This window comes from Tachysurus vachellii, chromosome 11 (assembly GCF_030014155.1).
Source record: "Tachysurus vachellii isolate PV-2020 chromosome 11, HZAU_Pvac_v1, whole genome shotgun sequence".
NCBI lineage: Eukaryota > Metazoa > Chordata > Actinopteri > Siluriformes > Bagridae > Tachysurus > Tachysurus vachellii.
Window position 1 is genome coordinate 13,971,292 of NC_083470.1, and position 13,599 is coordinate 13,984,890.

The following is a 13,599-nucleotide window of genomic DNA, read 5'->3' on the forward strand; positions in this document are numbered from 1 at the left end:
TAAGCTGCTGCCCAGAATCCATTTTTTCAAGGATGAATGCTCTTTGCTGCAATAATAGAAAGACCCCCCTGCACACACACACACACACACACACACACACACACACACACACACACACACACACACACACACACACACACACACTCAACGCTTCTATGTCTCACCCCAGCTTCAGCCTTCAGCACTAATTAGTTTCAGAGGGAATGGAAAGGGGGGCTGCAACCAAGCTCTTCCCGCATAGCATCAGAGTGTGGAGGAGATGCATTAGTGAGACAAAAACAGGGGTGGCTTTAACCTCACTGTAAAACCATGCTTGCAGAGATTTTTGAGAGCACCTGCAAATACAAGTCAAATGTGTTGTTTTGGAAAATATATTTAAATAATTATTTTAAGTTGCACCAGGTAAAAGTTGGTGCAGTGACCATTCCTCGTCCAAGCTGAAACAAGTCTCATTTGAACTTAATGCTGGACTTATGCAGCAATATAATGTGTCATGTGTATTTTTTCACTACTTACATAGCCAGGTTTAAAAATGATATACAGAATATGTGAATCGTAGTCAAAAAAACAGGTGCTGGTGATTGTTCTTTTCCCCAAACTTCTTTTATGGAATAAAAACCCTAAAATTTTCCTACATAGTGCCACCTGATTTATTAAGCAACACATCTGAGACTGTGCATCCTGCTCATGATAAATGTAGTGTAATGCATAAATTTAACACAATGGCTCTTGTGTAAATGCAACATCTCAATGATTAAATGTTAAAAACCTAACTGCTTTCATCCATCCTTTCTGACTAAACCCTGTCTTGCTATTTTAAAACTTTATGTAAGATTTTATAAAGTGGAGGCATTTTTCAAGCATGGCTTTTCTTGTTAAGTTCTTTGTTAAAAGAGGAGGTTGGGGCGTAAGTTAAGAAAGCCGTCCACAGAAAGAAATGACTATTACAACTAAGTTGATTTAGAGTTGGATAAAGAGAAGCTTAAGTTAATTCATAAATATCACCTTTTGGTATGAAAACCCCAAGGCCTGTCCAATTCAGGTTGTTCTGGCAATGTACACAGTCCCAATCTCAGAAGGTCTGTGGCATTCCAGCCCTTGCTTGGGGAAGTGCGCTCTCCAGTTACCACAGTAATTGGCTGATGAGGAGGCTCAGGCCCTAAAAGAATGTCAGTGTTCGATTTCCCTGCTATCCTAAGTGAGGATATGTCACCATTTATGCCGCTTTCGGGTGACACTGGCTCCTGGTAGAAACTCTGGGGAAATCATTACACTGTTTATACCTCTCCCTTGTCAGACACCATTTCCCTTTGATATTTTCACAATGTTTTCCGCTGAGTGATGGTACCTTGCCGGGGTCAGGGGAGAACAAGTACCTTTTGTAAATTTCTGACCATATTTTAATGGCTGAAAGAGAAAAAGCCAGACAATTGGTGACGTGGAGCGCAGAGCCAGTAAAAGAGCTTGAAGGAAAGATCAATGCTGTCCACCTGGTGTCTTCTTCTGAGTGTAAAGAGATAGAGCTTTAACGATTTCTGGAGCTGCTCAGCCACATTTTGAAAGAGAGTGGAAATGTTTCAGACTTAAGGGCCTGCAAATTTCAGAACTTCAGTTCAATTCAGTTCGGTTTCAAATAAAAAAAGCTTAACAAAAATAAACTCTCATATCTCTAATACATCTCTAGTACAATTAATGAAAGCCTATGTTACCTGTAACTTTTAGTTTTATTTTAGGAATTACAATCAGTGCTAATTACTTTATATTCGATATTAATTAATTTGACAATGTAGATTTTACTGTGCAGATGTGAAGCCCAGTGTAACATTATTTATTGCTACCATGCCAAACAAATCTTCATATTATTCATCTAGCATATGGTCTTTGACATAAATGCTTTTTTATAAATCAACAGTGCCCTACAAAGTATCATTTGAGCAGTAACTTTTCTTGCTACATGTGTCAGAATTCTGTCAAACATGGTGATATGGTAAAATAGGACCTAATTGTCAAGTCCTGGAGTATTTAGTGGTATTTGTTAAAGAATAATATAACAGGGTTAGTCACTATCATTACAGCATGGTCAATAATTGAAATAATGTGATTCTAACAGTCCATCCAACCTACCTATCACAGTAGCAATTCATTTTTGGCACAACAAAACGCTCCAGGCTTGGCTCTATCAGCAGCAGTTTAACATGGTTTGTACGAGGCTGATTTGTCTGATTTTGACCTTTCCAGCAAACTGTCCCATCATGCAGCAGCAGGGCTCCTGAGGGACTCCAACTGCAGTGCTGAGCTGAGCTGGTAATGAAGCCTGTCATCCAGCTCGCATCCTCCTCTAGGCCCATTCCAGACACAACTCCAGCTTTGAACATGCTCATTGTTGATTCAGTGATACACACCTAAACACCTCTATATCTCTGCAATAACCTCTTAGTTGCATTCAGAATTCTTTCTGTGGTTGATTTGTTAGACCCTTTGTGCTGAAGAGGTTCTTCAGAACAAAGTAAGTGCTATTTGATCTGTAGTCTCTAAAATGCCAAATTGTTGTTTGTAACCTTGGCTTAAAAAACTGATATCAGGTCTCATTAACACTAACCATGAATTTTCAGGACCATAAATGTGTTTGTTTTACTTAATGCATAAATATAGCTTTAGAGCTCATTATTGAGTATGTGGCTGTGTTCAGAGTAAATCATTCAAATTTATGAAATGACAAAAACTTACCAGGCTGCCAAGAGACCCATGGCAACATTAATGGAGCTGCTGGAATAGTTTTTACTGATTACAAATATAAATTCATATTCTTTACATGTCTGAGCTATGAAGTAAGGTAGCCCTTTCTCACATAAAAAAATACTCACCCGATAACGTGGCAAAATGTAATATGGTCTGATAAAACCAATTCCAAAAGATATAATAATTGCATAATTTTAAAAAGAAAATGAACCAAATCACTAAATTACCATATGACCATCATACCAACACTGCAACATGGTTTTAGCAGCATCAAGCTTTAGGGCTGCTTTTCTTCAGCCAGAACTAGAGCTTTTATCAAGGTGGAGAGAATCATGAACAGCTACACAAAATTTCAGGTAGTAAAAAGGAATTCCACCTTTGAGCAGGACAGTGAACTAAAACATACATCCACATCAATAAAGAATGGCTTCATTGTTCAGATTAGTGTTTCTGATTTGGATTCAAACTAAAATCTGTGGATGTGCAAAGGAAAGGGCCTTTGATAGCTCGAGAAAGAGTGGTAAAATATGAAGTATTAAGTCACGATATGCCATGCCAATAATCTGAGAAATGTAATAAAATGAAAAGGTGCTTCACAAACAAAGTGTTAGGGATGTAATAGGGATGTGGTAGCTCATGGTTAAGGCGTTGGACTACTGATCAGAAAGTCCTGAGTTTGAATCCCAGGTCCACCAATCTGCCACTGCAAGGCCCATAACTCTAATGTTCCCTTTCCATTACTGGTAAAATAAATAATCCATACATAAATGGGTTGTTTTCTTTATTATCATATGCATAGAGGTAGGGAAAGAAGTCAAATTTCTAAATTACAGGCATTTAAATAAATCACTCATTTTTAAAGTTAAAAAAGTTACTCATAGTTTGATTTATAATTTAATGTTTAAGGAGAAAATGTTAAACATGCTTTAATATAATGTATAAAAAAGTATATGAACAAAAAGAAGAGGAGGGAGATTATGTACATGAATAAAAAATAAAATACCGAACCAACTATTCAGGCTGTTTTGATAACCAAAGTCTTTATTCTGTGTACTTTACAATACGAACTTTTTACATTTTTCAAATTCTAAAAAATGTACTTAATTCTTTGACACAGTATGTTCAAGTGTAACTGTTTTTGGCACCAGGATCCCTCAATTATAACAAATAAATACTACATTTGAACCCTTAGTAAATACTTTTTGGGAATACACTAATTTGGCAATATTACATATTTTATACATGAGTGAATGCATGTTGCGTCTCCCTGAATAATTATAATTATATAACCAAATGATATGTTTTAGCCAATCAAATGACCATTAACAGGATGAAGAAAGGGAACTTAAGTCCAGAGCTGTGTTGTGTATGATACTACCAACCCTCCACTTCTACGACAAACGGTGCTTTGACTTCGATCTTCCCACTGTTCACTATAACACACTCCGTGTAAGGCATATTTCTGTCATTTGTGTCCTGGAGCTCAATGGTATGAACAACAGTCTGGAGAGATGGAAAGAGAGACAAATATTTTTTGTTCGTGACAACTAAAGGCTTATACAGATATCGTACATAATTTCTACGATTATTGCTTGTCGGCAATGATTGTTAATAGTTTTTTTCCCTTTGTTTAAACAAACAATTAATGGATCAAGACCTGTAAAGTTAAGCATTTTTGAGGTATAATAACAGCACACAGACTTACCATTCCATCCAAGACCTTGCCAAAGACAACATGCTTGCCATCTAGCCAGGGAGCCCGTGCTAATGTGATGAAGAACTGTGAGCCATTAGTGTCTGGGCCTGCATTAGCCATGCTGACCCAACCTGTGCCCTGGTGCTTTAGCTTAAAATTTTCGTCTGTAAATGTCTTTCCGTAGATGCTTTTACCTGTAATGTGGAGAACACTTATGAGAAATTTGAAGTACTGTGCACAAAAACAATAATAATTAATTAGGTTTGATATTAACTACTTAAGAACGCTGTTTACCTCCAGTTCCATCTCCAGATGTGAAGTCCCCTCCTTGAATCATAAAGTCTTTGATGACACGGTGAAACTTACTTCCTTTGTAGCCATATCCTTTCTATAAACAGCAAATGAATGATGGACATGTCATGGAAAGCCTGCACACTGCAAACTATTGTTATTTAGACTGAATGAATTTTCTAAAGTTACAATGTACGTCAATCAGCCATAACATTAAAACCACCTGCCTAACATTGTTTATGCCAACATTTTCAGCATTTTTAGCAGATGCCCTTATCCAGAGCGACTTAAATTTTTATCCCATTTTTTATACAACTAAGCAATTGAGGGTTAAGGAGATTGCCCAAGGGCCCAGCAGTGGCAGCCTGGTAGACATGGGTAATCGAACTCACAACCTTCCAATTAGTAATCCAACACCTTCACCACTAGGCTATCACATCCCCCACAAAGACATTAGCAGCAGATCCCTTAATTCCTCTAAGTTGTGTGTTGGGGCCTTGTTGCTCAGACTCATTTGACCAGCACATAATACAAATGACTCCGTCCAGGGTGTATCCTGCCTTGATGCCCAATGACGCCTGAGATAGGAACAGGCTTCCCGTGACCCAAGGTAGTTCGGATAAGCGGTAGAAAATGAATGAATGAATGAATGAATGAATAATACAAATGCTTAATAAGACTGACATCTGGGGAATCTGGAAAACAAGTCAACACCTGGATCTCTTTGTATATCCCTCAAAACATTCCTAAACAATTTTTGTGTACGGCAGGGTGCCGAAAGTGGCCACTGCCATTAAGGTATACTGTTACCATTAAGGCGTGTACTTGGTCTGCAACTATGTTTACGTAGGTGGTATGTGTCAAAGTAACATCCACACTAGACCAGAGGGACTAGCCTTCAGTCCTGATTTACTGGTTGTTCTTCCATGGAGCACTTTTGGTAGGTGCTAACCATTGTATACCAGAACACCCCACGAGATCTGCTGTTTTCGAGATGCTCTGCCCAGTTATCTAGCTGTCACAATTTGGCTCTTATCAAAGTCATTCAGATCCTTACACTTACTCATTTTTTTCCTGCTTTGAACACATCACGTTTGAGAACTGATTGTTCACTTGCTTCCTAATATATGCCACTTGTTTCTAACAGAATCAATGTTATTCACTGCACCTGTCAGTGTTTTAACGTGATGCCTGATTTTAATGAAAAGAAAATAAGAAAATTACCTCTCCAGAAGCAAGAGTAACAAAGTTCTTTACAGTTTGAGGAACAACCTCTCCGAATAGCCCAATCACAATCCTCCCAACCTCATGTCCTCCTACAGTGATGTCAAAAAATACCTGCAACAGGAAGCACAGTTAGAAAGAGGCGAGAAGTCAGTGAAATCCATCTTTTTTCAACCAAGCTTCTTTTTTTCCAGTAACAACGACATGAAGGTTATTTTATTTATACCTGCCTATTGCCAATTCATGTCATTAATAAGGCTGACGAGAAGGATTACTCTCAGCTGTATAAGAATGGGTGTATTTACACACTAAATATGATGGTGTTGAACACCACCTTAAATCACACACTGCATTTACTTAGAGGACGTGATTTTAGATGTCGACGTGTCACTGCTGCAAGTAGTGCAAGTAGCTTGTAAAAACACCCATAACAGCGTTTGTCTTCAAAAAGGACAAAATCTTATGCCAGAAACAAAAAAAATACACTATTTTCCCGTTTCTAATGTTATGTTTCTGATGTTAAATTTCTCCAACACACCATCAGATGGTATTTTCAGTGTTATTTTATCAGTGATGATGATGTAGTGTCGCCTTATCAACGGAAAACGTCAATCAGAGCACGTCACTCACCTTATCCGTTACTCTCGGGCCTGCGTTTGCTTTGGAATGAACCACAGTTCCTAAAAATGGCAAATAAAAAAGTAATTTCAGGCACAAATTTCCCCATTGCATGATTCTATATGGAGCTTTAGGCGATGCGCTTTTGCAGAGGTAAGCTGGGATTTGGGGTTTACTTCCGCTATCCAAACCCCGCCTCCTGGAGGATGACGTCATATCTGGAGTACTGAAATTAAGGTTGTATATTTTTTTTAACAGATTTTATTCATCCCACTGTCTGGGTTGGTGCTAAAGTCATCCATGTCCCTCGTAGTCAGTTTCATTGTAAAGTACTGTGGAAATAAGCTCTTAGAATGGAGAGTAAATATACATTATGGCCTATAAGGACAAATTGTCATTGATATATTTCATTCATTCATTCATTCATATTCATACATATTCTTACATATTCTTACATATTCATGGAACAGGAAATCAAAAACTACATAAATAAAAAATAACAAAAAATAAGACTTGCAAAATCTTATTCAAATTTATCTTATATTATTTATTTGTTTATTTGTTTATTTGTTTATTTATTTATTACCACATTTTCCCCTACGCTAATGTTAGCCTACACAGTTCACACAAGTATGAAAGCTTACTCTAACGGTTCTGCTGTGATTCTAAGCAGTTATTTTCTGTTAGCAAATGGCTCAAGTAGCACCTTGTAGACAAGTTAACTACGTTTTCACTCAATTTTAATCGATTAGGTCTACTGTAGGCAGTAATATCACTAGACTCAAGGCTATTCAAGTGCACATTAGAAATGCATAAATTGACAATACTAAACTGGTTGATTAATTTGGCCTGTAAATCAGTGTATGAAGGACAAAACCTATGACCTCAAAATTAAATCTGATTCTGCTAAAAAAATCAAGTTAATTATTACTGAGCATCTTAAAATATGAGCAGAAAGAATTTATTTGGAAGCAGATCTCAATACAAGGAGATTTACTCTTAGCAGTTATTTTTTAGTGATAAACACCTGCTAATCCTACTTTAAATTCATGTTGTTGTTGTTTTTTTTTGATAATGATAAGTTTTCACAGTGTTGTTATATATTTATTGTTTTTCTTTCTTAATTGGTTATGATAGCCTAGGTACTGATTGTCCTCATATTTCATTTCAAGCACTAGAACCCTGGTGTGTTGTTGAAAGTCATGGATTAATGGATTCATTTAATTTTTATGATGATGTCTGTCATGCGTGATAAAAACAATTATTTTTATATAGTGTTTTATTTTGCCTCTGGTTGGGTGTGGTCCAGAGTAGTTTTGGAACAATTAACAATAGTTTCAGGAATCACTGATAGATTCCATCAATCATGATAATTGAAATGTTTTCAGAAAACATTGTGTCTGCAGCTTTAAGACTGACAAAAACTGTCCTTAGTCCTATACAAACCTCAATAGATTTAATGATGCCTAACTTTCGAGCTAGGCAACAAAACCATGTGTTTTTATTCAGGCTTATGTCCCATTACAAGAATTTTGCTAAACTGATCAACACAAACCATTGTTTATATAATTTTGTTTACATTTGATAATGAACTTAGTTATAACTAATAACATAATAGGTTTATTTACTGTACTGACTTGATGAAAAAAATGAAAAATGCTAATGCCAGTGTGTAGTATTTATACCAGCTTCCAGTATTTTTTTGCTGTAATGTAGTAACATGCACACAATACGGATTATCTACTATGTATGTCGATGGTATGTCGATGGCCACCTCTTTTCCTTTTCCCCTCCAAAGTCAAAGGCATGATAGGATGAAGGCATATTTCACACAATCTGACAAAACTAGTTCAGAGTTGTTGAAATTGTTGTAATAGTTTGGTGTGGATTCAAAATTTGGTGCTTAGTTGGTACTGTTTCCCAAAATATAATCGAATAAGAAATTTATCCACAGCATCCCTGACCAGAAGAAAGAATTTACTAAAGAAGAATGAATGCAGTAAATTCATTTTGCAGTGCTGTGTGAGCAACCCATGGGGTTGTACTGTATGTGCTTCTATGTTAATTAACCTGCTTTTCTTTTTCCCACAAACTTTATATCTGATTATCCACTCCTGCTTGAAAGTAAAACTGCCCAATCCTGATGTCCTTACAAAGGAATCCTTTCACCTCTTTCCTGCTTTACATATTAGCAGTAGTTCTGAGGAACAAATGGCCTTGTTTAAATAGTACTCTAGGTTATATATACTGGTTGCGCATATACATGCTGTGCATATTTCCTCTCATGAAAAACCACAAGATCAATCTACTGATTTATAAATTTTGGTTATTTGACCTTGGCCAGAAATGACAGGTTCACTCACATGGTCACCAAAGAGTCATTTGGCAATCAAAGTTTGCAGGGCAACCTTTTAGAGCATCAAGTTCTCCCACTTTATTTTTAACAAATCCCATTTCAGTTTGCCAACTAACATGAGCTTGTAAGGAAGGGGAAAGCTTTTGGGTTATAATAATTTTATGAACTCACAGGGATATGCCACCCATAGTGTCGTGATTTGCTGTAGTGGCCACCATATACCCTTTTTATTTTTCAAGGGGGCTTTCCAGGGATGGTAAGTCAGTGTTATGGGAATTGAGCAGTGTACCAATTCAAGTCAGTGATGTGCAGATCATTAGAACAAATTACACCTAAAGACATAAAAGGACTGTGCATTTAGAAGTGTTTTGTGGACTGCTAGGTCACAGTTGGCAGTTCATACAGGAAGAAAGAGAAGACCAGGCTGGGGGTGCCAAATCCATTTTGGACAAAAAAAGCTGCTGGTGGAAGATGTTCCAACCATTAACGAAAGCATCAGTAGAATACCAAGGTCTTGCCAGCCATATCAAAGGAATAAGAAGGACTCTGCAGAATAGTTGCTGAACTTTGTGCAAAATGGTAAGAATCAGTGGTTTCTTCCCCTTAACAAGTGAGAACCACAGTTGAAACTGTGTTGATTTGGCATCAGGAAAGAGGTTCATCTGTGCTTTGCCAAACATTTCCTTGATCTGTCAAGAATATGTCTCTCTGTTTGTGGCAATCTCTGTTTTGATGTTAAGATCTTGTCAGAGTTGGGAAGAGTTAAGATCTTTTCAGAGTTGCCATGGGATTGTCCAGTCATTTCTGAATTTGGCACATCTTCTTGGGCACATATTCATGCAAAATGAATTTGAATGAATCAATTCTAACAGCCCTTTCAAATGTAAAATTAGGCAAAGCCCTTATCCTCCTTTTCAGCTAGTATAGTCAGTTTATTTTACATAGTATGGTTTACATGTCATGTTGACTGCCATGTTTGAATTATGTTTCCACAATGGCTAGGCATGGGATTAATATAGAGGATTGTATAGTATTAAGAAACAGTAAATAATCATGGGGATCACCTAAACATTATTGGCACACACAGCAAGTATTCCAGATACAAATTACAGTATATTTGGTTGAGTAAAATAATAATAATAATAATAATAATAATAATAATAATAATAATAATAATAATAATAATAATAATAATAATAAAAACAACCCACATAATGCCCTCAATTCTGACCCATCCTTACTGATGAAAAGCATTCCCACAACATGATGCTTCCACAACCATGCTTTACTTGGGGATGGTGTTGAACAATGTTTTGTTTTTGCCTAATGTGAGGTCTGTTTTGGTCTCTCCTGCACAGAGAACCTTTTTCGACAACAGAGCTCCAAATACTGGGATGTTCAGACATATCCAAGCCCTGAATGGTACTTCATACAGCCAGAATATAACCAAGAATGACTGAATGAATGGGGTTCCCACCACTGTGTCGACAATAGATGTGTGTCCATACCTGTGAACATGTTTATTATTTTTACATGTCTTTACACATCTTGACAAATTATGCCTGTGGAACCATTTTTCTTTTTACTCTAGAGTAAGTACTGTTATATCCTATGGGAATTCTAAGGGAGGCTGTATAGATTATCACTCACTGGTCAAACTCAATCTTCAAATGGTCCCCAACCCTTTTATGTTCCAAGTACTTCTACTTGTTTCACAGACATTTCTGTGAAAAAAAAATCTGTCACACAGTTGCATCACCCCTTTATTTTGTATAATGGTCATGTTTCCTGAAGTGTGGTAGTAATACAGAAATGGGAAAGAAAATGAGCAGTACTTGTTCAGGATGGTTCAGGAACCTTTTAATTACTCTAAAGGTTCCAAAACCTGGAAATGTAGCTTTTGGCCTGAACTGCTAATTAGCAGCCCCTTGTGGAGAACTTTCAGCCTACTAAACATGAGTGAGGTACAGAATGAGTGAGCTAAAAGCATAGTCCGTGCTTTAAATGACAAGTAGGAACTTTCCCTTTGTGGTTAGTTTTACCATACATAAAAGCAACAAAGCTGCAAACAGGGGTTAACAAAATTAAAGAATGATTCAGTGTCATGAATCTTGATTCTCAAACCTTTTGAAAGCTAAGTAACTATATCACTCACCACATGCTGTTAGGGAATTACATTTTCACACAGTGTTATGAGGCCAATGTTTAGACTTTTAAACTATTCAGTTAAAATTATTTGGTAGGTTTTACTTGCAAAGGTTCCTTAAAATGAACAAATCCCTTTCACAATTTGCCCTTTGCATTTGCTGATGTTCCTCTAGAATGTAACGTGATATTTTTGCTCTAACCAGGTCTCAACAGCGCACTTTTCCATTTAATACCTATTGATTTTTCAAATAGATCTCAGGCAAATTTAGGCTCCAAGCTTCATTAACCTCTCATTTCAGGTACAAGCTAAGACATAAGCAATACTCGAAAAGTGTGTCATCTTAAATTAAAATCAAAGTGACTGCTCTGCTGCCTGATCTTTCAGTATTCACTTATAAACATCTCTCACCTCTCTTACCAAGCAAATCGCTTGCCTTTGCTCACTGTTCCACCTACTGACATTTATGTAGTTCATTTAATGACCTTTTGTAAGATGTACTCCGTTCTGTTCAGTGTTCAATAATCAGGATCAGTTATGCACTCGGTGACTCAGTTTATTACATTAAATTGTCAAAAAGCAAAACACTGCTTTAGAACTTTTGTGGTGGAAAGCTAGGTGGTAGATCCGGGATATTAAACCTTATATTCTTCTGTACAAAACATACAAAAACTCCACAAAGCTTTCAGTAACACTTTCCTGCTGTAGGATCAACATTTATTGTCTGTATTAGGGGCTGGTGAAACTGTGGCCAACTGGGTAACTGTAAGTTTAACACTCAGTAGTTCATTTATTTCTGATGATTTTGCTACAAGGAATCCTTGTTCAGCTGAATTTAAACATCCTAAAATAAAGCCACATGCTCTTGTAAAATTCCAAAAAGGATAAATAAATGTTCATGTTAATTTTATTGTATATGTAATTAAAACATATTCTCCCATGTTTGTTAGTCATGCACTCATATAGACATAAAATGTTTTATCTGTGCCCTGCGATGAGTTGGCACTCCGTCCAGGGTGTATCCTGCCTTGATGCCCAATGACTCCTGAGATAGGCACAGGCTTCCCGTGACCTGAGGTAGTTCGGATAAGTGGTAGAAGATGAATGAATGAATGAATGAATGTTTTATCTGTTTCTAATAAATTACAAAATATTAAGTGTATTTCTATTATCTCTATTATTCTAAAGTAATTTAAATCTCACTCAATAATTCGTACATTCTATCTATCTATCTATCTATCTATCTATCTATCTATGTATCTATCTATCTATCTATCTATCTATCTATCTATCTATCTATCTATCTATCTATCTATCTATCTATCTATCACTCTGACCCTTTATGTTTCCAAACTGTTAAATTGCTCCTGGTTTTTATTACATTTAATCAGTTCTAATCTTATTACATTTCTAAGTAATAAAGTATTAAACTAAAATCAGTAATGCAATAGATAGCAAGAATTATGCGTTTATGTTACTCAGGACAATACCTATTATAAGTGATTTTTCCCCCTTGGTTAAAAAATAAATGTTCATGCATTAGTGAACTCTGTGTTTTTTAGTGCTCACCTACAAATCTAGTGAGGAACAACATTAAATTAATATTGTATTATGAATATGGTATGAATATTGTAATACAGATGTGTTTAAAGGTCAGTAACACGTAGCTAGATGACCAGTAGTTCCTATGTAAATATACATATATGTTAATTGTATTTATTCTCTAACATGCCATGACCTTAAACAGCATAAGATGAGACATTGGGGGCACAGGGAGAGGTGGCTGAATTCTTTATCGGCCTCCTGTCACAGAGGGCCGTTCATTTGTCTTTCAGCCATCAGGCGAATTAATTAACAAGAAATGCACACGTCCTAATTGAATGCCAAGTAGAGGAAGCCGCTAAGGAAATGAACAGTGCGCTTGTTTACACTCACTCGCAACAACACTTATGTTAATACACAAATTATCCAGAGTTCATATTCTCCGTTTAGCCTTAATAATTCGTTATTCGACCAAGAAAATGACACATTTCAGCAGTTAATGTATCGATCCCCTGTCCCCTTTCGAGTCCACTTTATTTCACCAGTCATTTATCAACACCAACACCCTGAAAAATTCGCAACAATACACAGGAACCAATGCGCTGTCATGTGCAGTGTAAAGCATGATTACTGTCAAATAATCTAACACCCGAAACTAGCACGTGCAGAGGCCATGCATATTATAGGGACATAAACAGCAATAATAATAATAATAATAATAATAATAATAATAATAATAATAATAATAATGAGGATTATAGTAATAATAATAATAATAATAATAACAACAGCAGCAACAACAACAATAATAATAATAATAACAGTAATAATGATGATGATTATGATGATGATGATAATAATAATAATAATAATAATAATAATAATAATAATAATAATAATAATAATAACAACAATAATACATGGGTGTAATATCAGTATAATCATTTTTAACAATTTCCAAATAAGATTCCATAATTCCTCATTTAT

At 36.1% G+C, this 13,599-nt stretch overlaps 1 protein-coding gene across 1 annotated transcript; it reads right to left on the reverse strand.

The window, feature by feature from the left end:
* Positions 1–3,759: 3,759 nt before the first annotated feature.
* Positions 3,760–6,759, reverse strand: ppic (peptidylprolyl isomerase C). The gene is made up of 5 exons (XM_060881147.1): positions 6,581–6,759; positions 5,951–6,064; positions 4,730–4,823; positions 4,445–4,629; positions 3,760–4,242 (listed from the first exon to the last, which is right to left on the reverse strand). The coding sequence occupies exons 1-5, from the start codon at positions 6,680–6,682 to the stop codon at positions 4,114–4,116; spliced, it is 624 nt and encodes a 207-aa protein (XP_060737130.1). The 5' UTR covers positions 6,683–6,759; the 3' UTR covers positions 3,760–4,113.
* Positions 6,760–13,599: the final 6,840 nt, after the last annotated feature.